The sequence below is a fragment of the Mesoplodon mirus genome (assembly GCF_964341445.2).
Source record: "Mesoplodon mirus genome assembly, chromosome: 12".
Lineage (NCBI taxonomy): Eukaryota > Metazoa > Chordata > Mammalia > Artiodactyla > Ziphiidae > Mesoplodon > Mesoplodon mirus.
This window is the reverse complement of record NC_138988.1, coordinates 86,775,554-86,798,647: the sequence shown is the minus strand read 5'-3', so window position 1 is coordinate 86,798,647 and position 23,094 is coordinate 86,775,554. Positions and strand designations below refer to the sequence as shown.

Below are 23,094 nucleotides of genomic sequence, written 5' to 3'. Positions count from 1 at the left end.
ACATTAACAGCAATGCCTTTCTGGCTGATGATACTGGGAGGAGAGACAGAGTGCCCTTAAATTAAGCACATTTATACCATACTCCCTGCCCGCTCACACACACCCCTGTGGATGCCTAGGCTAATGAATGCTACTTAAAAACCCAATAATACCAGGCTAGTTCCTAGTTTGCTCACAGGGAGATTCCAATTTAGAGGTCTTCAGTTCTTCCTCCAGTAACCTACAGCATCCAGGTGACCTAGAGGGTCAGGATTCCATTGCAGTGCTTGACTGGGTCTGGGTGTCGTGGGTGAGTTATGCAACCCTAGCATGCCTCACTGTGCCCCTCTGTGAATTGGGATTAACTGTCCCTCCTCGAGTCCCAGGAGGATTAAATGAGCTAATCCATGCAGATCCCTCAAAACAGTGCCTGGCACGTGTTACCCAATATTCTTTACAGTGACACAACCCGGGCCAGGATTTCAGGGCATCCCACTGTTACTAAGATTCAGTTTTCAGGGGCTTGGATCTGCGTTGGCTCCTCTGCTAGTCCTTTAACAGGCAGGGTGTTGGAGGAGAAAGAGCTCGAGCCTTGGGGTGTCAGGCAGTGTGGTTCCAGCCGGGACGCACTGGAACGGCCAGAGCCACGGTGAAAACTGCTCTGTCCAATCGAGAGGCCACCAGCCTCAGGTGGATGTTTACATCTAAATGGTAACTACTCACAATTAAACTTTAATTCCTCAGTCATAATAGCCATGTTGAACTGCTCAGCTGCCACACGTGAATACTTCCTGCCGTCTGGGACGGTGCGTATAGAGCAGCCCCATCATCACAGAGAGATCTACTGGACAGCTCTGGGTTCAAATATTGCATTAATTCCATACGGGTTGGTAAACAGTGGCTGCTTGGAGCCCCTCGAATGCCCTGTGACAACCCTCAGCCCTTTATCATAGAGTATCTTTTACCAATTCCCATCAAAAATACTATTTTCACTACATTAATTCAGTCGTCTGTGTGAGATAAAAATACACCAGTATTTGTGCCTTAGGGTCAAAGGAAATTCATAACATTGAGTTCAGAGGTTCTCCACCTGGGAGACTTTTAATAATCCCAGTGCTAAGGCCCAGCTCAGACCGACAAGAGCAGAATCATCTGAAGTGGAGCCCAGGTATGGGTGTATTTTAAAGGTTCCCTGGTGATTCCAATGGGCATCTAGTGTTGAGAATCATGAACCGGTGGTGTGGTGGGCTATGGGGGCTTTGGGGAGCCACATCTGTAAAGTGTTAAGGTGAAGCAGGTGTGATGACCAACCCCGAGATATGGCTGTCTGTGCAGCTGAACTGGATCTGGATCATCTACAGGGATGAGCCTCCTCAGGTTACAGTGGGAAGAGCAGCGTTGCTGGCTATGCCTTCCTTCATTGTTATTTCAGAACACTAAAGGCTAAAAGAAGTTCAAGCTAATAATACCCTGGGCACATTTTTAGGGAATTAAATAATTTCTATGCCTAAAGCAAGCCGTGAGGAGTAACTGTTTTATCCTTTAAACACACATATGTTGCCTAAGATTTCTATGCATTGCATGATATATCAATAGCAGAATGAAGCCTTATTAAACCCTAAGAAAGAGCACCAGACAATGAGTGTGATTGCCACGGTGACTATAAGTGCCATGAGAGTCTCCCTTACATTCTTTTTTTTTTTTTTTTTTTGCGGTATGCGGGCCTCTCACTGTTGTGGCCTCTCCCGTTGCGGAGCACAGGCTCTGGACGCAGGCTCAGCGGCCATGGCTCACGGGCCCAGCCGCTCCGCGGCATGTGGGATCTTCCCAGACCGGGGCATGAACCCGTGTCCCTGGCATTGGCAGGCAGACTCTCAACCACTGCGCCACCAGGGAAGCCCTCCCTTACGTTCTTAAGCTGCTACTAGAGTCACACTAGGGCAGTGGCTTTTTCCCAACTAGTATAACAGAGCGGATTATATTCGAGGACTTTGAGGGGTATAGTATTTATACTTAGAGTGAAGTGAAGGAGAAGGGTTATTTGGATATTCCAGAAAAAAATAAATACTTCATTTCTTTTCTTTGGTGTCGGGGCTCAGGGGCAATAGGCCCGCAGGGCAATCAGAGGTTAACCTGAGAGTCTGGGGGAGGCTGTGGTACGTGGGGGATTAGGGCATCCTGGGGAATGCATCACTGTCCTCCAGGTAGCGCCAACCCCAACCTGGCAATCCGACCTGCATTCCTGACTCTGACCTCTGCTTGACAGTTTGATTTCTATGTTCTTGATTCCAAATGGTGCCCAGACTATGAAACCAGCTAGAAAGGCTCCAGAGAGCAACGTTCTCCCTCAACATCCAGGTAGTTAGAACGAGGAACTGGGGTGAGATGGAAATTGATCAGTCGTACTGTATGTGTGTGTGTGTATAAGTGTGAGCTGATAGCCTATAGGGGAAAAATTGCTAAAACAAGGCACATGAAACTTTTCCTTACCATTCCCTTTGAGGGTGTCAGAAATAAACAATCATGTAAAAAAAAAAAAAAAGAACTCACCAAGAGATAGGAGAGTTTCTGAGGCCACATTTCTGATTTCTTCAGTATCAGACTGACACAATGTCACCAGCATTTTAATGCTTTCAGTAGCCTACAAAGAGAAAATAGTTAAAATAGTGTTCTGACATTTATGTGTGGGATTACCTGAGACTTAGCATTTCATAGCTGGTAGCAGACTTTAAAAACCCAGGGCTTCCCAAACCTAGTTGAGTATCAAGATGACTTAGGGTGCTCTTGTAAAGTACAGATTCCTGGGTGCCACTCCAGACACACTGTATTAGAACTTCCTGGGTTGGAGCCCAGGATTTGTACTTGTGGGAGCTCTGATGCTCAGCTAAGTTCCTATTTCACAGGGGACTCCAGACCTAGAGAAGTGAAGTGACCAGCCTGCTTTTTCAGAATAGAATCCAATTCTCTTAGTTCTTTCTACTGTATCTCATTCCCTCCAAAACAGCTCTAATGTAAGAATTCCTAATTTTAGTCTATATACTAAAATAGAGGAGGGGAATAAAGATCAAGGATGGGAATTCTTCTATTTGTTTATTCTACAAACATTTACTGAGCACTCTGTGAACCAGGCAGTTCACAGGGTCTGGGAGGCTCAAGCCAGGAACATGACATGGTCCTGGCCCTCAAGAGTTTACAGTCTGGTGGAAAGACAGACAGTGAAACAAGTAAACTAATTATGATGATGAATGATAGGCTGAGTCAGGGTGGTAGGTCAGAACATGACTGGGAAATGCAGCCTGGTCTGATCAGGGAAGTCTTCCTGGAGGAGGTGATATCTTAGAGGAGTTAGTCAAGTTTGGGCACATGGTAGGGGTGTGTGTGTGTGTATGTGTGTGTGTGTACATGTGTGTGCGTGTGTGTGTGTGTATGTGTAGTGTTTGGGGGTGTGGAGAAGGAAATACATTCTAGGTAAGGGGAATAGCTTGTTACAGGGTCCAAATCGATAGGGGAGGCTTATAAGCCACATTAAAGATTTTGGACATCATTCTTTTTTTTTTTTTTTTTTTTTTATTTGCGGTACGCGGGCCTCTCCCCATTGTGGCCTCTCCCGTTGCGGAGCACACGCTCCGGACGCGCAGGCTCAGCGGCCATGGCTCACGGGCCCAGCCACTCCGCGGCATATGGGATCCTCCTGGACCGGGGCACGAACCCGCATCCCCTGCATTGGCAGGCGGACTCTCAACCACTGCGCCACCAGGGAGGCCCCCTTGGACATCATTCTAAGATCATGGAAAGCCATGTAAGAGTTTTAAGAAGGAGTTGTCTTTTATTCTGAGCTTTCTAACTGCAGTGGAGAGGATGGACTGCAGGGAGGCAGAGAGACGAGTGGGAAGGTAGCTCAAATCCAGGTGAATAGAGTGGGGATAAAGAGTGGACAAATTCCGGCTACTAAGGAGATAGGATCCGCAGGATGAGGAGGCTGGTTGGATATGGAGGATGAGGGGGAGGGCGGGGTCACTGATGGCTCCTAGGTTTCTGGCCTGAGCTACTGAGAGACGGTTGTACAATCCACTAAGATACCAGAGACTAGAGGTGGGGGTGAGATGGGTGGCGTTCAAGGTGACTTCCTAGGGGAGATACCTAAGAGCAAGCTGATCAGAGGTGGGAAGGGAAGACCTGGACTGGAAATACGAGGAATTATTAGCATAGAGATGATGATGGAAAACGTAGGAGTTGATGTTTCCCCAGGGAGGACTTGTAGAGGGAGAAGAGGGCCCAGCAGGTGTCTCTACAAACACCAGTATTGAAGGCAGGTAGACGAAAGAGAGCCTGCTATGAAATAAAATGCTCTTCCTGTCATTTTGAGGAGTCGATATTGGGTAACAAATTAGTTTTCTTTTCTGGAAGAAAGGTAGGCTTATGAAATGGTAGCTGCATGGGTAGACTCTGGGTTATTTTAGCCCAGTAAGACAGATGGGGAACCTAAAATTGGAGGGCCACTGGATTTGAGGACCTTGACCTCTCAAGCTTGTTTTCATTTTGATAATAGGAAAGAAAAATGTCAGCTGTTTGCCATCATTAATTAAAAAAATTTTTTTTTCCCTGACAAGTTAACAAGAGTTGATTGGTTGAGTCTGCACTGTTTTTCACATCATGCTGCATGGAGCCCCTTTCAGGAGCTGGGGGGCTGCAGATGGTTTAGAAAGAGGTCTTTTAGTCAGCACAAAGGATCCTATCCTCTAGGAGAAAAAGGTAAAGGAGAGGAATTGGTGCTCCCAGACTCTGGATAAGCTAGACTTTAAAACTGTAGCTTTTTCTTTTTTTTAAATAGATTTATTTATTATTTATTTATGGCTGTGTTGGGTCTTTGTTACTGTGCACGGGCTTTCCCTAGTTGCGGCGAGCGGGGGCTGCTCTTCGTTGAGGTACGCGGGCTTCTCATTGTGGTGGTTTCTCTTGTTGAGGAGCACGGGTTCTAGGTACGTGGGCTCAGTAGTTGTGGCACGTGGGATCAGTAGTTGTGGCGCACAGGCTTAGTTGCTCTGCGGCACGTGGGATCCTCTCGGACCAGGGCTCGAACCCTTGTCCCCTGCATTGGCAGGCCGATTCTTAACCACTGGGCCACGAGGGAAGTCCTAAAACTGTAGCTTTTATGGTAAGCTTCACAGCACGTAAATCCACAAAAACTGGTGCGGATCACTTATCCTCATGTCTTAATTTATGTTAACTCTGTATCAGAGCTACGATCACCGACCTGGCACTGTATATCAGGAGAGCACCCAAATACACAGCAACCACTGTGGGCTTTTTTTGGCCACCTCAAGGTAATTTTTTGACCAAGTAACAAGGAAGGCAAATTTTCCCAGAGCTGTTTTTCTTCACAGGTCATTAACTTTTTCTTTTGAGGTGTTAATCCCTTCCTTCATGTTCCATCAGGCCTGCAGGTCCTTGCACCAACCCAAGAGTTCAGCAAATCTTAAGGTGTGGCCTTTTCATTCTTTCCTCAAGGATGATTAATCTTATATTTTGTGATTAAGGTCGGTCAAACATTAAATCTTGACTACTGAAAGGCGAGCTCTTTAATGCTGGCAATTCTCAGCCCTTTTTTCATTTACACCTCCCTCTGACACAATTAAGATTGATGAGCTGCTTAGTAAAAAAAGAGCTCTCCGGGAAGGATTTGGCAGTTTATTGGCACACTGGATTTCAGTACTTCTTTGCCAATTTTATTTGTCCCTGCTATTTTTTTGTACACAAGAAAAACTGAGGAAATCAGCATGTCATCTCTTTTTTGGGATGGAAGATAATTTTCTAACAGTCATTCTGAGGCAAACTGATTCCTGTGGGCTATTGAAAAATGGAATTGTTTTCTGAAACGTATCGGCTTTAACAAAACTAAGTTACATTTAGGTACTAAATTTGGGGTTGGTAGATGCAAACTATTATATTTAGAATGGATAAACAACAAGGTCCTACTGTATAGCCCAGGGAACTATATCCAATCTCCTGGGATAAACCATAATAGAAAATAATTTTTTTAAAAAAAGAATGTCTATATGTGTATAACTGAGTCACTTTGCTGTACAGCAGAGATTGACACAACATTGTAAATCAACTCTACTTCAGTTAAAGAAAAAGACAAAAAGGACTCCCGAACTAATATACAGTGTAAAGGAGAGGAGAAATGCTGCTAAAGCAGGTACTTCCAAATACAGAAAGAAAGCTGTTCTATGCACCTGGCTTAGTCTCAAAGCCAAAGTCAGCTCAAAGCTGACCTGCCAGGGGCTCTGAGGCTGAGCCTTACCTTCAGGCTTTTCAGGGCCAGGCAAGCTCCCTTCTGGAGCCAGAGGTCAGTCTTTGTTAGGGCTTCACAGTAATAGAGCAGGGCCTGAAAAAGAAGAAAGGACGCTGTGAAGACACTTTGATTTGTTTGTAGTTTTAGATGTATATATCATTTTTACTCCCTGAGATAAGCTACAGATAAAACAAGACATTTTGCACTACCTTCAGAACAACAACAAAAAAAATCCATTAAAATTCATGTTTATTAAAAGAGCTGTCTCTTTACTCAATTCATCATGCCTTCTATTCTATGACTGGAATCACATAATACATGGCCTCTTGTGTCTTGCTCTTTCAGTGGGGGTGATGGTATTCAGCCCATAGAAGAGAGTTTTGAGCAAATTCTACCAAAAGATCAGAACTTTGTAGGAAAGAACAATATGAAGTTCATGCTCTTGGGCCAAAATGGCATTAGAATGGAATATCTTCCTGTGAGTGCATCTCACCACATGCTAGCTTATGTAATGCCTTAGAAAAGTTAAGCAAACTCTTCTCAGAGTTCAACATCGACCTCCCCAGGACAAGAAGGACCAAGTTTGATTTTCTTGAGCTGATCTGAAGGTTGACATGAATTGATTTTTAGAATGACTGCTCAAGTTGTAAAGGGCTCCCAGAGGACCAAGGCCCTTGCTTGTACTGGGCCCCAATGTGCTTGAATTGCAGATGTTTATTATACCTGGATGACTGTTGAATTAAAGCCGAGAGAGGTAAACTGCCTCTTCCCCAGCATCAGGAGTGATGGCTTTTCAAATTAAAAATATTCTAGCTGTTTGACCCAATAGTTTGATGACTTAACCCCAAACTACTCATGAGAAATGCATGTGCGTGAACATACATACGTATGTTCATCATAATATTTTTCAGAGTTGGAAACTACACAAATGCTCATCAATATGGAATAAGAAAATAATGGGTTATTCATATACTGAGATGCCATTTATCCATCAAATAGAATGAAGCAGATCGATACGTTCTGCCATGGAAAGAAAATAACCACGATATATTACATTTAAAAAACCAGTTGCACAACAGAATAGTGTGATCTCGTTTAAGAAAAAAATGATTATCCATGTTAGCATGGATAAAATAGAAAAAATCTGAAGGAATGTACACTAAGTTATTAACAGTTTTCTCTGGGGGCTGGACTTACAGGTACTTAACTATTTTCAGTATATTTTTGTAGTTTAAATCATTTTACAGAATATATTAATAAGTGAAAGAAAATTATTTTTATAAAGGAAAAGATGACAAACTATTAATAGTAAATGGCATAAAGTTAAACAAGCTTCTGCCTTGATGTCCATCATTTCATGCCCTACCTTTTCCCTAAAATGCTCGTTTCTGGAGGCTGCTGCCAAGTAAAGCATCACAGCCTCACTAACTCCACTGTCATCCCCGGTTAAGAGCAGAGCCAGAGTCCTGAGTATTTCCTGCTGGGCCGGGAGGCTGCTGGGTGCAAGGTCACTCATGGCCTGTAGCAGTTTTTCATCTTTCAGTGACTGCAGAGTCTGAACCATGGAAACTGCAGAGTGAAAAGAAAACAGAGGTCACCTTCTGACAGTAAAGGAACATGCTCATTAAAAATATAAATAAGACACAAGGATATACATAATAACAGACCCAAGGATATATATGAAAATTAGCATATTAGAAAGGCGATGTTTCCAATTAGTGAGAAAAGGACAGATTATTCAAAAGCTATATCAAGGCAAATGAAGAATCAGATGAGAAAAAAGTGAAAGTGGATTTCCACCTCATAATGGCTACTATAATAACTTAGAGATGAATTAAACAGTCACATGTAAAAATAATAGTGAAGAAAATACAAGTAAACAGTTTTTACAGTGTTCTTTTTTTACTGTCTTTTTATTTTTAAAGTCTTCATTGAATTTGTTACAATATTGCTTCTGTTTTATGCTTTGGTTTTTTGGGTGTGAGGCATGTGGGATCTCAGCTCCCCAACCAGGGATTGAACCCGCACCCCCTGCATTGGCAGGTGAAGTCTTAACCACTGCACCGCCAGGGAAGTCCCTAGCCCCCTGTATTTCAGTCATACTTGCCTGGCAAAACCCTGACCCTGAATGACCCCTGACTTGGCCTTCTCTCTGTCTGCACTCAGGAAACTGGACCCTGATGGAAAAATCCAGTTGGTTGGAATATGGGGACAATATGATAAAAAAATAGGATTTTGGGGCTTCCCTGGTGGCGCGGTGGTTGAGAGTCCGCCCGCCGATGCAGGTGACGCGGGTTTGTGCCCCGGTCCGGGAGGATCCCGCATGCCGCGGAGCGGCTGGGCCCATGGGCCATGGCCGCTGGGCCTGCGCGTCCGGAGCCTGTGCTCCGCAACGGGAGAGGCCACAGCAGTGAGAGGCCGGCGTACCGCAAAAAAAAAAGATCAGAGCCAGATTATATCACCTACCACCACCCCAGCCCATACGAAAATTCAACATTAAAACAAAACCAACTGTAAAATGAGAGTAAGGAACTCCAATAAACTTCAGATTTAAAAAAAAAAAAATAGGATTTTGAGTTCCATTTGGACAAATTGACCATGCTCTATGTACTCTAATCCTTAACTAGACATCCAGCATGGGCATCCATTAGCCACAAAAGCATTAGGATAAGAGTGTATCTGGTCCGTGCAGATGGGAAAATATAACCTAAAATTCACATTCCATTGATAGAGCCACATCCTCTACACATGAACAAATTTGTGAATGATCAAGATTTTTTTGCTTTAATTTCCCATTTCTCCTGTTGTGGTTGTTCTGGTAACTTCACTGTTTTATAAATAAACACTCTAGTAAAAAGTCTCCAGTGGACTTCCCTGGTGGCGCAGTGGTTAAGAATCTGCCTGCCAATGCAGGGGACATGGGTTCGATCCCTGGTCCGGGAAGATCCCACATGCCGCGGAGCAACTAAGCCCGTGCGCCACAACTACTGAGCCTGCTCTCTAGAGCCCACAAGCCACAACTACTGAGCCTATGTGCCACAACTATTGAAGCCTGCGCACCTAGAGCCCATGCTCTGCAACAAGAGAAGCCACCACAGTGAGAAGCCCGCGCACTGAAGAGTAACTCCCACTCTCTGCAACTAGAGAAAGCCCACAGGAAGCGATGAAGACCCAATGCAACCAAGAAATTTAAAAAGAAAAAAAAAAGTCTCCAGATAATATTATGTATAATAGCTAAATAAGTAACAGAAAACAACCTAAACATTCAACAATAATCAAATATATTAGTATGCATATAAATGTAGGGATATTATAAAACTAAAAAATGTTTCAAAGAATTAATAACATGGGATATAATGTCAAATTAAAAAACCAGGATATAATATTCTATAATGAGTAATCACAATTTTGAAATTTAAAACCAGCGCACAATCAACTGAAAAACACATTATATTTTAAAAATAGGAGAACAGGTGATTTGAATCTCTTCCTTCATCCTTCTCCATGTTTTCTAAAATTTTTTTTTGTTTTTTGTGTAATGAAGGGCTTTTCTTTGTATAAAGAAAGGGGAAAAAAAGATAAGTAAAGGCTTAGAGTTCTTCCCATGGTCATTCTCCAGGGCTGTGTAACAGGAGGAAGGGGATGTGGTTTTAGGACCCCAGGGTCTCACTTTGTTACGCTCTTCATTTATTGATTCTAAATTTGTCACAATCTAAATCGATTTTCTAAAAAAAAAAAAAAAAAAATCTATTTTCTGAGTAAATTTCTATATTATCCAGTTTCCATCAGAGGCATCTCCTGCCCAGGCTTGCCCTCTCTGGCACTCTGGACTAGCATGGCTATTCGGGGGTGGGGAGTGGGACCTAAGCACAGACTTCCGTGTGCAGGCTGGAGTGGCCCTGGGTGGAGGAAGATTTTCTTCTTCTCCCTGTGATGCCAATCACCGTGTTGAACGTGGTGCCGCAGGGTTTAATGTCCTGGAAAGAGAAGGGCTGAGCCCGGGTCTGGGTCAGGGTCAGAAGTGTTTTTGCCACTAGCGCTGTGCCAACCTGTCTACTCCCAAGAACACACCTCCCTCCCACCCCTCCCCCCACTCCTCCATTGCCCCATTGTCAAGCGTGGGTGGAGAAATAGAGCACAAACTTGGGAACCAGAAACCAGCCCCTTACTGCCTGGCTCCATTCCCAAAGAGGTTTTCACTCACTGCAGATACTGATTTTATTTCTTATATTCGAAGGGCCACATGAGAAGGCAATAAGGAGCTTCGTTGCCGCAACCCTGCATTGGTGCCTGTTCTCTTCAATCCCTGGATGTGAAGCCTTAGATTTGGTTTTTCATCTTCTCCTCCTTTCCCTTCCCAATCTGTCACCCCACTGGCCTTCTTCTGAACCTCACTTCTGCTTAGTATTATGAAAGCGACACCAAAAAGGGCAACATAAAATAGCACTGCCTGCGGGCTTGATCCTACAAGTGGCAAATACATTAATGAGGGAAAGAAATTACAGCAGTCTTAAATCATTTACCAGCTTCCTGTTAATGGTGCACCCCTGCTGGATGACTGGGACGTGCTTAGCAAATCCCTGGTTCATTGCCAAGGGGCTTACTAATGTGAAAGGTCCAGAAGTCATTTAAAAGGCGAATCTTAGCCCAGCTGTTGACTTGGGGAAAAAAAATTACCATCACTAAACACTATGACTAGAAAGACCAGGGATCATTCCAAACTGAGCCCCACACAGTGTGACCAAAGAACATGTCCCACCTTGCTTGGCCAGCTGGTTCAGATAACTCTCTAGGTCACTCACACCGTGGCTCGTAAAGTAACTGTAATACTGGAAAACAGTGATGACTTCGGAGGAGAGGCTGGAGGTAAGCAGGGGCTCAGCCCGGTCCAGGATTTGGGACACCAGTGTGAGAAACACTGTTTGGAAGAGGAAGATACGGAGCAGCTTTTAACAAACATGATCAATCGTTCATTCATTCACTCATTCATCTTTCTATGGTGGTACATGACAGAGTGAAGTCTGTAAAGTGAAATCAGTGCACAGCCAGATGATTTTTGCATATCCATACACCTGTATAGCTTGTCATTTGGATCAAGATACAGAACACTGCTAGGACTCCATTAGGCTTTCTTGTGCCCCTTTCCAGTCTATACTTACCCATCTATCCCCACCATGGGCAACTAATAATCGAACTTCTATCAATGTATTAGCTTTATCTGTTCTTGAATTCATATAAATGGAACTATATAGTATGTACTTTTTGTATCTAGCTCCTTTTGCTCAAAAAATATCTGTGAGATTCATCCAAATTGTTGCTTGTAGCAGTAATTTATTCTTTTTGAAAACTGCTATGTAACACCCTATTGTATGACTCTATTACAATTTATCCATGTTCTTGTTGATGGGCATTAGACTTGTTTCTAATTTCTGGCTCTTGTGAATAAAGCTGCTATTAAAAAATGAGCATAAGGGTCTCCCTGGTGGCGCAGTGGTTGAGAGTCCGCCTGCCGATGCAGGGGATACGGGTTCGTGCCCCGGTCTGGGAGGATCCCATATGCCGCGGAGCGGCTGGGCCTGTGAGCCATGGCCGCTGAGCCTGCGCATCCGGAGCCTGTGCTCCGCAACGGGAGAGGCCACAACAGTGAGAGGCCCGCGTACGGAAAAAAAAAAAAAAAAAAAAAAAAAAAATGAGCATAAGCATGTATTTCTCTTGACACATTTAGGAGTGGAATTGCTGGATCGCAGGGTAGGAGTAAACATATTTAGTTTTCATAGACACTGCCGAACAGTTTTCCCCAAGTGGTTATACCATCTGACACTCCTGTACTGCTGACATTTTAATGAAAAAAGGATACATACTTCAAAAGCAACACAGACATATAGTCCTTTTCAAAGTCACTGCTGATATTCAGAATGAAAACATGTTCAGTGTCTTTCTTCTCTTCGATTTTACTGAGTAGATGATGTTTTCTCTGGAGGGGAAGCCCCTTCTCAGGGCTAGCTGCGGGGAAAGTGTTGAGGGAACCTCTCTAGCGCTCACTCTCAAAACAAACGACAGAAATGTTCCCCTTGCTCCTGCTGCCCTGTACCTGGGTCTGCAAGTCCGGGATAGTCTCTGTTGACAGTTCTGGCAAAGCTGGCTTCTAGCTGCTTAATCACTCTGTCTGCTGAGCTGTGGTAGACCCCAGCCGGGCTGCAGCACTTGGTCCAGAATGACAGCAAAGACAGCTTTTTGTGAAATTCCGGTATGGCTGGAATAGAAGAGCAACCCCCATCCCATGATACATGTTTTGAATGAAATAGATGAAGAGATGCACCTGGGTGAGGATGGGGAAGGCATCACCAAGGGCCTTCCTTTTTTTTTTAAAGACTGTTTTAAAATCATAACTACAGGATTTCTCTGTCGTTGGCAGGTGTCCCGAGGGCAAAGAAGTTGAGATGAGGATCTCATCCAGCCTGGGCAGCAAAGAAAATGCAGCAAAAGCAAAGCTGTTTGCTTTAGGTGATAAAAAACAGCAGGTCTACCCTTGGGAGAAGGTCCAATCATCTCATCTCCTATAACTTAACAGCAAAAAATATACAGGATCAGAGACTCAAACCTCAGGAGACTTTTCTGCAGGGGGTGCAACAGAGCAGAGGATGACTGAAGGAGTTTTCTCACCCTACCCAGGCGGCTCTCTTACTGAAATGATTGAAGAGCCATATGCCATGGTCAGCATTTCACTCATGTGGCTGTGATCATGCAGAGGGGCCTGGGGGAGGAACGGACAGGAGTCTGAATGTCCTGCCCCTTTTCACATCTCTCAGAGACCTGCCAAGGTCCCCTGCTCCTGGGAGGACCGGAAGCAGGAGGCAGAAATGTATAGAAAGAACCTACAGGGTGTTTTAAGCTTAATCGGAGATAATCCAGAAGATCCTAGTTTTCCACTATTTCCACAGACTATCTGATGTGAAAAACGATACAGATTCTTGCCTTTAGGAAACAGCCCTGTAGCCAGACCACACAGATTCAAAGGCATCTTTCCTGGGTCAAGTTCTCTACCTAAAGCTCTCTGAACCAGGGACGCTCCTGAAGGCCTTTGACTTCTCCTTTTCTACCTTTCCCAGTAGGGTTTGAGAGCACCTTGCCTTGACAGTCAACCACTATGGGAGCTGTCTCAGCCAGCTCTGTGGTGCAAGCACAATCCTGATCACCTGTCCCAAATGGAACCACACCAGGAGAACAAGTCTGTGAAACTGACTGGGAGGTGGATGCTGGTTCTGTGTATACACTAGAGTCTGCCTTCTGGAGGCGGAGGCCCCTCTAGAAAAAGCTAGGCGTCCGCTGCTTTGACTCTGAAGGCTGAAGCATGGTGTTAATTACGACCACAGTAATTAGTGTGGAGACCTTCCTCTACAGCCCAAGAGCGCTTCTCTGCCATCCTAACAAAGCCATGAATAGATGCAGGCAGGGGAGGGGGCTCATGGGGTCACCATTTACAAGAATGGCAGCATAACTGCAGGTGCTCACCTTCGATGACAGAACTGATGTTTCCTATGTTCTCATCACTGACGGCCGAGAGCTTCTCCATCACCTGGATTTGCCTAGAAAGCTTCTCTAAGAGGTTTCTGGCCACAAATGGGGTTTTGCTTGAGAAAACAATTTGCTGATAAAACAAACAAAACCACTGTGTCAATTACATTGTTGTCAACAGAGCTTTCCCCACTCAACCTTGTCCTTCTGAATGAAGTGGGGATGTTAAGCTCATACCCGTTTCTCTTCCGGTTTGAAAATGTTCCTCATTCCAGGCCGGTTACAACATCTGCTGAAATCAGACATGTTTTTGTGGCTTTCAACTTTTTTCAGGCCTGTGTAAATTCCTGAATTTTCTCAGTAGTAGGGTTGCAAGGTTATTATAAAGTTACCTTTCTTGTATGTACTGTCAATCTAAAAATCCTCTCTGAAACTTGAAGGGCATATTTAGGTTGCCCTCCGGTATGGACACAGAAACAAGATTTTGTTTTATAAGCGTAGTAATTTTTCACGGCCTGATTTATTTCCTTGTCTTCAAGCTGAAAATTAAGAGCATGCTGTAGAATAATCCTAATTACAATGAAAGCTATCTCACTAGAGTTAACAAGTGCTTACTATGTACCAGGCACTGGTCTGAGCCTTATCCATGTATTAGTTTGTGTTATTTTGCACAACAATCCAATGAGGTGGGAACTTTTGATTTTCCATTTTACTGATGAGGAAACCGAGGCACAGAGAGGTCAAGCAACGTGCTCAAGGGCACATAAATAGCAAGTGACTTCACTTGTGTGCAGATCACGAGAATAAGGGAGGGCTTGAGAGGGGAAAGGACAGAAGTCAGTCGCTGCCTGAAGGTTCTAGTCCTTTCTGTGTCTCTCAGAAACCTGTGCCCTTCACTTGGTAGGCATGGCTGCAGGATGCAGACCTGTACTGCCATCCTGTATGGTCTAAAGCACTTGGACTCAAAGGCAAAGAGAATTTTTCAAATTCAAAAGTCAAGTGCAGCAATTATGTACTAATGCCTTTCATGTAAATAAATACAGTAGAAAATAACTGATTTATTTATTTATTTATTTTTTGCAGTACGCAGGCCTCTCACTGTTGTGGCCTCTCTCGTGGCCGAGCACAGGCTCCGGACGCGCAGGCTCAGTGGCCATGGCTCACGGGCCCAGCCACTCCACAGCATGTGGGATCTTCCCGGACTGGGGCACAAATCCGTGTCCCCTGCATTGGCAGGCGGACTCTCAACAACTGTGCCACCAGGGAAGCCCTAACTGCTTTATTTTAAACATAATTATAGCTATTATGATTCTTATGGACTGCCCATTTTTATCTCTTTGCAATTATATACCAAATGAATAAGTAAACTCAGTGATTCAGGAGCGGGTGTGAATTAGAAATCAAGCTTCTAACCCTTGCTCTTTTATTCTGTATCTTTATGTCTACCTCTTTCTTCTTTTTTTTTCCTTTCTTTCTTTCTTTTTATTAGGGTATAGTTGTTTTACAATGTTGTTTGTTTCTACTGTACAGTGGAGTTCCCTGTGCTACACAGCAGGTTCTCGTTAGTTATGTTTTATACATGTTAGTGTATGTATATCAATCCCAATCTCCTAATTCATCCCACCCCTCCTTTCCCCACTTGGTGTCCATACGTTTGTTCTCTACATCTGTGTCTCTATTTCTGCCTTGCAAACCGGTTCATCTGTACAGTTTTTCTGGATTCCACATGTAGGCGTTAATATACGATATTTATTTTTCTCTTTCTGACTTACTTCACTCTGTATGACCATCTCTAGGTCCATCCACGTCTCTACAAATTCTTTTCCTTTTTTTAAATTTTAAAGATCTAATTGGCTTTACTAAAAGATTCATGGATTGGGCAGTATCTCATGTACCACGTAGAGAGGAACCCCCCTCTTGTTTTTCTAGTGTTGATTTTCTCCGCAGAAGAGTTGAAGTGTTATAACCAAGGTCTTATTATCGAGAGAAACACTGCACTGACCATTGCATGCCAATTATTCTTTGAGAGAAAACATCCATCCCTTCATGGAAGAGAATTCTCCCATGCCTCACAAAGTAATGACTCTACATCTAAAAGGTGAACGGGGAGTTTGCTCAGCACAGTCTCGGGCTCACCAAGGACAAAGAGCTGCGAAAACCCTCTCATTCCAGTGCTTGGTGAATAGAGGATGGCTATAAGTCAACGACAATCCTTGTCCATTTAGGTCAGAAAAAAAAAAAATTGCACCTTCTGCCAGATTGGTTGTCAGCACCTGGCTTTTAAATTCAACAGTCAACAGAAGAGATCTGCTGGGGTGTTGGCCAACCTAGTGCAAGAGTCATAACTGACAACCAGTTTCCCAGAGCACGTGAGGTGTCTGAGGCTGCTTTGAGGGTCTACATTTGTGGAGGAGAAGCAGATTCTTCTACATGTCATCACAAGTGTGTTACTAAAAAAGCAACATTAACCCACTCCCGGCCTCCCTGGGGCCCTTCCTCCTCACCCTGCCTCTGGTCTTCCAGTTGGCCATGTGCTCTTAAAAGCACGATTCCTCCTCTTCTTGCCTGGCCCATCCCCCTGAAACCATTATACATTTGCTTTCACATTCTTTCCCTGTTCCCCACACATCCAAGCAAGCAAGAACAAGATTGGGAGAAGACAAGCCACTAGGTGAGGAGGAAGCATTCAAGTACCAATAGCTGCTTGGGGGAAAATGTTTTGTTCAAGACAGCTGAAACTCTCCCTGCAACAAAAGAATGTCAAAATAGCTGCTCTGCTGTGGCAAAATCTTAAGTGATAAACAGCCTGAAATGAGAAGAAAAGTGAGCCCCAGGGTGTCGCAGAATGAAAGCGAACTGGTGAGGAGGATAATACCTGTAAAATGTTCTTTCTTGTTGCTAATAAGTACTTATTCAAGATCTGGAAAACTGTGGTTATGTTCTGGAGCATTTTGCCTTTAGCTGTCCAGGTGGTAGAAAACTAGCTCATGTGATGGGTTCATATTAACGTATGTTCAATAATACTGGCTTTCAAAGTCCATTTGTAGATGGCAGAATGCAAATTCCTTATCTAAAAAAAAAATCACATTACTCTCACCTATTATCAAATGATTTGAAAGCCAGAGCACATTATATGTCACTTACTACCTGTTAAAGTGTGGAGATCTAGGTTTTAACATAGAAAACCCAGGGTTGAGGGAGCATGGCCATGCCTTTCAGAGTTTCTGAGTTGGGTCAAATCAAAGCAGGATGGTTCTCTTATTCCTGAATTCTCATTTTCCTGGGAAAACTCAAAAAAGGAAGCACACATTCATTCTTGGTGCATCAACAACCTGGGCTCTAAAAACCCAGTGCCGTCACCAGTCCTACCTGGACGAGTTGGGTGCAGTACTGGAGGTGCCTGATGATGCTGAGGTCCAGGCTTTCATTTCCCGTGGTCAGTGGGAGAGGGCTTCCTGCCACACTAGTCCCGACTCCCGTGTCCTCAGTCAGGGCTTCGCTGAGGTGCCCCCTGGCTTCCGGGTGTACTGATCTGTAACTGTTGAAGCAGGAAGGTGAGCGAAATGTTAGCTGGTTCTTTCTTCATGGAAATCACAGGTCAACTCAATCACAGCACCCACTGAAAAGAGTCTTGCGCTTGCCTATCTTGAAAAATAGAGATACCTTTCAAAAACTATTTTATAACTAGGCCTGGTCACCAATTTGCCTAATATTAAAAAGATCCTGCAAACAGACTGTTTCCAGAGTTCTCTGTTTGCTTCTCAAGCACAATGAACCATCTGTAAAGTTGGCTCACCAAGAAGTCTTTTGAAATGTGCCCTCATTTTGTGGCACTTTCCTGCTCTGTTGACGGAGCGGTTTGCCAAATTTTCTGGGATTCAACTGTCCTGTGAACCTGTGGTTTCCCAAGAGCAATACCATTAAGAAATAATCAGTCAAGGCTTTTTCCTGGCCTTAAATCAATTGCGACTTGAAGAAAAGGAGAAAGGAAAGCTGTTAGGAAGAAACATGATGTTCTACTCCAGACAAAAGCTAAAAGGGGCATTTGTATTGCTTAGCTCTGCCTCGAAGGCTTTGTGTAAAGCCCACCGTTGAACTGTCTAAAGTTGTATCATGATGGGCACTTACATTTAAAAATAAATCTGTTGCATCTATTATTTAATTTTATTCTTAATATGAATCTGTGCAGGAGGGTGAGGGGGAGGGAAGAGTCTCATTTCACACATGGAGAGAATGACCAGCAGAGGTGTTAACCAGAGCGTCCTCGTTCACACAGCTAGGCGGTTTTTGGCTTCTAGTTTCATGCTCCCCAGTCTCCACAATTTAAAAAGATAATGCACCAGAGTTTAGAGGCGTTGAATGCCTTACTCTGAATCACATTTGCCTCCAAGGGGAAAACATTCAGCTTGTGTCCTGGTAGTCAACACATATTTAAAACACACACACAATTTCCACAATTTTCCATAATACCTCTGATGACATATGGTAAGACTGATCAAATTAGACATTTAATAGCAATGTTCTGTGAAATTCACAAAGGCTATGATGTTTTTAAAATGCTTCTTGGGGCTTCCCTGGTGGCGAAGTGGTTGAGAGTCCGCCTGCCGATGCAGGGGACACGGGTTCATGCCCCAGTCCGGGAAGATCCCACATGCCACGGAGTGGCTGGGCCCATGAGCCATGGCTGCTGAGCCTGCATGTCCGGAGCCTGTGCTCCGCAATGGGAGAGGCCACAACAGTGAGAGGCCCGCGTACCGCAAAAAAAAAAAAAAAAAAAAAAAAGTTAAAGTGCTTCTTATAGCAAGAAGAAAAAAAGTTTAATCTGACTTTGCTCAATCAGCTAATAGCTTAAGCTAACAAGTATACAGGAAGATGTTTGGTTTAAGAAGCATTTCACAAATTCAATCAAGTTAGAAAAATCTCACCGTAGAATGTAGAAGGATAGTTAAAACATGACATTCATTTCATAAATTTTCTTTGCTATGCCCCCAGTTTGCTCAAAGGATAAATTCTATTTCTCACTTTTTCTTTTCCTGGTTTCACTTTGGCAAAAGAAACCCTCCAGGAACTACAAAACTCCAAAATATTACCACCACCCACAGAGAGGTTTGCAAAGGTTGAACAGCCATAGCTTGTTGTAACTTGAAAATCAGTGTATATAACATGTCAAAAGAAAAGATGGATGGAAACCCACCCTTTCCTTTGGGAAAGTGTTTGTGTGTTTTTTTGTTTGTTTTTTGTTTTTTTTGTGGTAGGCGGGCCTCTCACTGCTGTGGCCTCTCCCGTTGCAGAGCACAGGCTCCGGACGCGCAGGCTCAGCGGCCATGGCTCACCAGCCCAGCTGCTCCGCGACATGTGGGATCCTCCCGGACCGGGGCATGAACCCGTGTCCCCTGCATCGGCAGGCGGCCTCTCAACCACTGCGCCACCAGGGAAGTCCTGTGTATTTTTTTTTTTTTTTTTGCAGTAATTGATGGAGCTGAGTATGTTCATTGTGCTTCCAGAATGGACCCCAGGTTCTAGCTCTAAACACGTGGTTTGGTACAAGAAAGCCCAATGGAGAAAGAAGGTGACAACCTTTCACCTTTATCCTCCCTTCCCACCGCTCTGTCCCATCCCCATCCTAGAGGAGGCCACATTCCAGCTGGAGGCCTGCAGATCCAGGGGCAGTTATCAGTTATCAGTCATCTCTTCTTACGCTCTAAGGAAAACATGGACCACAGGGCTTAAACCTGGCTTTGATATAGGCACTGATGAGCTTAATCTACTGCAAAGGCCCAATGGCCAAAAGGAATGGAGAGATAAGGGGTGGGAAAAAGCAAAGTCTAACAAAATAAAGAAATTAGAAATACGATGCAAATCAAGTAGAACCAGGTCCAAACTGATCATCCAGTAAGAGTTCTCCAGAAACATGGTATACCTGCTTAATTTGGAATTAATTACATTGGGGACAAGTTGTAGACACTGAAACCTACAAGATGTATGTATATACACATAAATATACACACACACTCATATAAAAATCTCCCCTTCATTTATAAGGAAGAAAATCAATTTAATTTTCCTTAAACAACACCAAAAAGGGGTGAATGATATTTAAAAGTTGTACTTAACAATGAAAAGGAACTGTAAGCCAATTCATGTATAGGGGGTTTTATCTTCCTGGAGATGTGTATCAGGTCCCGTCTGGTAGCTACAAAGAACTGCTGTACCAGCTATGACAGTAGAAATAGAAGCAGATGCTAACTTCAGACTTACCTATTTTTCTCCGTCTCAGTGTCTGAAAATACTGAGTCAGCACCTCCTCCAACATTACAAACCTCATCACCATCATCCTCCTCCTCGTCAAAATCAGAGGTGTTCAGAAAATCAAAGCTTTCTAAAGCACTTTCAACTGTAAGACTTAAACTGGAAGACCTGCTTCGGCTTACTGCTGGCTTGCACTGCAAAGGTAAAGGTACCAAGGAGAATATCAACATATTCGGATGGAGAAACACAACAAAGACACCCAGCGGGAGATGTGACACTTTCTTTTTTTCAAGCTTTTATTTTTTTTTTGTTGGCATTAAAAAATTCATTTAAAATCTTCTTATTAAAAGAAAGTACAACCGTGGATAAAATGACACAATATCTGGGATTTGTTCCAAAACAATCCAGAGGGAAGGAAGCAGGCAGAAGAACAGACACAAGACTGGCTATGAATTGAGCACTGTGCAGGCTGGGGGATGGGCACATCAGGGTCCATTATCTGATTCTTTCTACTTCTGTTTGAAATTTTTATAATAAACAGTTTAAGAAATATTACAGTCAGAAGGCTTTGGGAAATAGAACTGCTATACTCTCTCCACCTCGTGCTCAACCCTAAATAAAATTCAACTGGCAGACAAATCTACGGAGTCAGTCAATGCCAACTACTAACCAATCTCTAATTCCAAGTGGCGACATGTTTACTGACCTGAGACAGGGGTGAGCTATCTAAGGCACCTGTTCTACAGGATTCACAAAACAAATCCCAGAAACAGAAAACTACTCGAATTCACTTAATCCACACTCCCTAGGTAAGTACACTTAAATATTAATTTTACATTCACAGCATGTAATTTTTCTTTGAGCATCGAGGAGAAAATAAATGGCATGGGCATGACAAGGAGTAGCCGTGTTTCCTCTACAGCTCTTTGAAGGAACAAGTTCCATTTCTTCCCTGACTGGGCCCTGGAATTATGTGAGCAAACCCATTCTATGGTCTGGAGAATTCTACATTGCTGGATATTAAGCAGAAACATTACAAACAGGGTAATACCAGTTGCTATGGGCACAGAGATGGAGAGAAGTTCTTCCAAATAGTCAAGAGGATGCTGGGGGTTACTGAATGGGACAAAGTCTGCAAGTAAGAAGAACTAAATGTTCTCCATCCAGCTAGGTGGCACTCCCTGCTGACTTCATTACACAAGGTTGGAAGGGCCTTGCAGGGATCTGAGTCTCTGACACTCAAGACAAAGCATATAGGAAACCGTCTTTCGGTCTTTTAAACCAGAGTTGTTTCATTCGCCCTCAGTGATCTCCGTCCAAGAGGCAGCAGCAGTTAGTTTCTGATCCTCAAGGTGTTTAGCATCCTAGGAATGTGAAGGAGGGAAAAAAGAGAAAGCTTTGTCCAGAGGATGCTTTAATCCTGGCTGGAGACAAAGCCACTTGCCCCAGACCTCAACTCTAATGCCGTTTTCCATCTCAGAGAGAGAGGAGGAGCCAGTCCCGACTCGACCCACTTCTAGGGTCTTCTTCCCTAAGCTAGATTGCAGAACCTGATCTTGCACAGTATGGATGTGTTTAAATATTGATCAAAATAAAGAAAAGGGCAGTTAAGGATTTTAGTAGCGGGATAGTTTTGGAACAACAGCAGATTGAAATAATACTCTGGAAAGAAACCTATAGCCACCAGGTTTTTATAAGACTAACAGATGACTTGCTTAGTGCTTCTTGGTGGATTGAGCTACTGATCAGCACCCTAGATGCCTGGAAATGGGGGCATCTAGACATTTGAGGCATTTACTTTAGGTGGATCAACTGTGTCTTAGCTCTTTACATTTAATAACTTTTTGCCCAGTAAGCAAAAGCTGGTCAACTGGTCTGACATGAGCTTGTTGAGGGGATAAAAGATGTTTTCACTGCGGTACTGGACAAACAGCCTCCATGCATGAGCCCTGAGCAGATGCTTTTGAGTTGTTTTACAGGAAGCAGATTCAGAATGCCCATCCCTACTGCTCGGAGGCTATACCTACAGCTGAATCAATCTGTCATGAGCATTAGAGGATGTGGGGAGTCAGAGCATGAATTATTATCTGCCCTGGGCAGACATCCCCTCCAGACCTAGGTCAGCGTGACCGAGACTGTGAGAAAAGCCTTGGGAAGGTTGTTCCAGATGCCACGGGGAAGGCCACATTTTAAAACTGTTATGCCAAGGGATGCAACAGCCTGCTGTGGGTTGCCTTGCCCCTGACACCATATTTTCAAGCTTATTTTATAGAACAGGTTCCCAAAGAACTACTCTTTCAAGAGAAAAGATCGAAGTTCTCTTCTCTATGGCACTATAAATCAGAGTGGCAAAGCAAAGAATACAAGAAGTGGCAGTGGGATTCGGGACAAAAATTCCAGTTCTGTCTTCTTGTGCCTTGTTTTTAAAAATTTCATCTGTATGCCAAGTGGAGACAGATACATTCTGGGGTAGCATTAATGATCTCATTGCTAGGACCTCCTGCCTAAGAGAAAATCACCCCCTCACTGCTATATTCCCATGTCTAACCTGAGCGGTCTGATTAGTAACAGGAGAGAGGAAGATAACTCTGGTGGAGTCAGGGTTCTCTGGCTTCTAGGTTATTCGTGGGGGATTATCTGGGGTTCTGACTCACCGATTCAGGCCACTTGCAGAGAAGGGAATCCTCCAGGAGGTGGTGCCCTGGGCAGGGGAGAGATGCCCGTGGCCCTCACATCTGTACTGCCTAACTCTGTCTTCAACCATGGGAGGGCTTTCCTGCTACCCTGATACTCAGAGAGGTACCCTCTCCAGGAGCATCTCAATGAGATTATGATGCCCCAAAGGCCACCATTTCACATTTGGGATCTGAATGATGAACTTAGGGACTGAGGGAATTTAGATGTTCTCTAGAGCTGTTCATTTAACTCCTAATCATTTTCCTTAAGTTGATCAGTTGTCAGGAAAATAAAAATTAATATACGCTACTAGTATTAAAAATCAGTGCCATTTACGTGATGATTATCTACTGATCCCGTGATGGGGCAGGATAAAAAAA

The 23,094-nt window shown here is 43.8% G+C and overlaps 1 protein-coding gene across 7 annotated transcripts in view; it reads right to left on the bottom strand.

Annotated features, from left to right (window-relative positions):
- The window catches only part of RIPOR2 (RHO family interacting cell polarization regulator 2), a 215,711-nt gene that overhangs the window by 2,884 nt on the left and 189,733 nt on the right, over positions 1 to 23,094 (bottom strand). For 4 of the 7 annotated variants that reach the window (XM_082637875.1, XM_082637871.1, XM_082637870.1 and 1 more), the window contains 8 exons: positions 20,048 to 20,232; positions 17,159 to 17,327; positions 13,787 to 13,922; positions 12,366 to 12,527; positions 11,034 to 11,192; positions 7,641 to 7,843; positions 6,284 to 6,367; positions 2,530 to 2,620 (listed from right to left, as the gene is read on the bottom strand). In XM_082637875.1, the coding sequence (XP_082494001.1) occupies positions 2,530 to 2,620; positions 6,284 to 6,367; positions 7,641 to 7,843; positions 11,034 to 11,192; positions 12,366 to 12,527; positions 13,787 to 13,922; positions 17,159 to 17,327; positions 20,048 to 20,232 (1,189 nt within the window). Of the gene's footprint in view, positions 1 to 2,529; positions 2,621 to 6,283; positions 6,368 to 7,640; positions 7,844 to 11,033; positions 11,193 to 12,365; positions 12,528 to 13,786; positions 13,923 to 14,026; positions 14,082 to 17,158; positions 17,328 to 20,047; positions 20,233 to 20,353; positions 21,403 to 23,094 lie in introns of those variants that run through there. The other 3 variants (XM_082637876.1, XM_082637874.1, XM_082637873.1) reach the window with 2 other exon arrangements.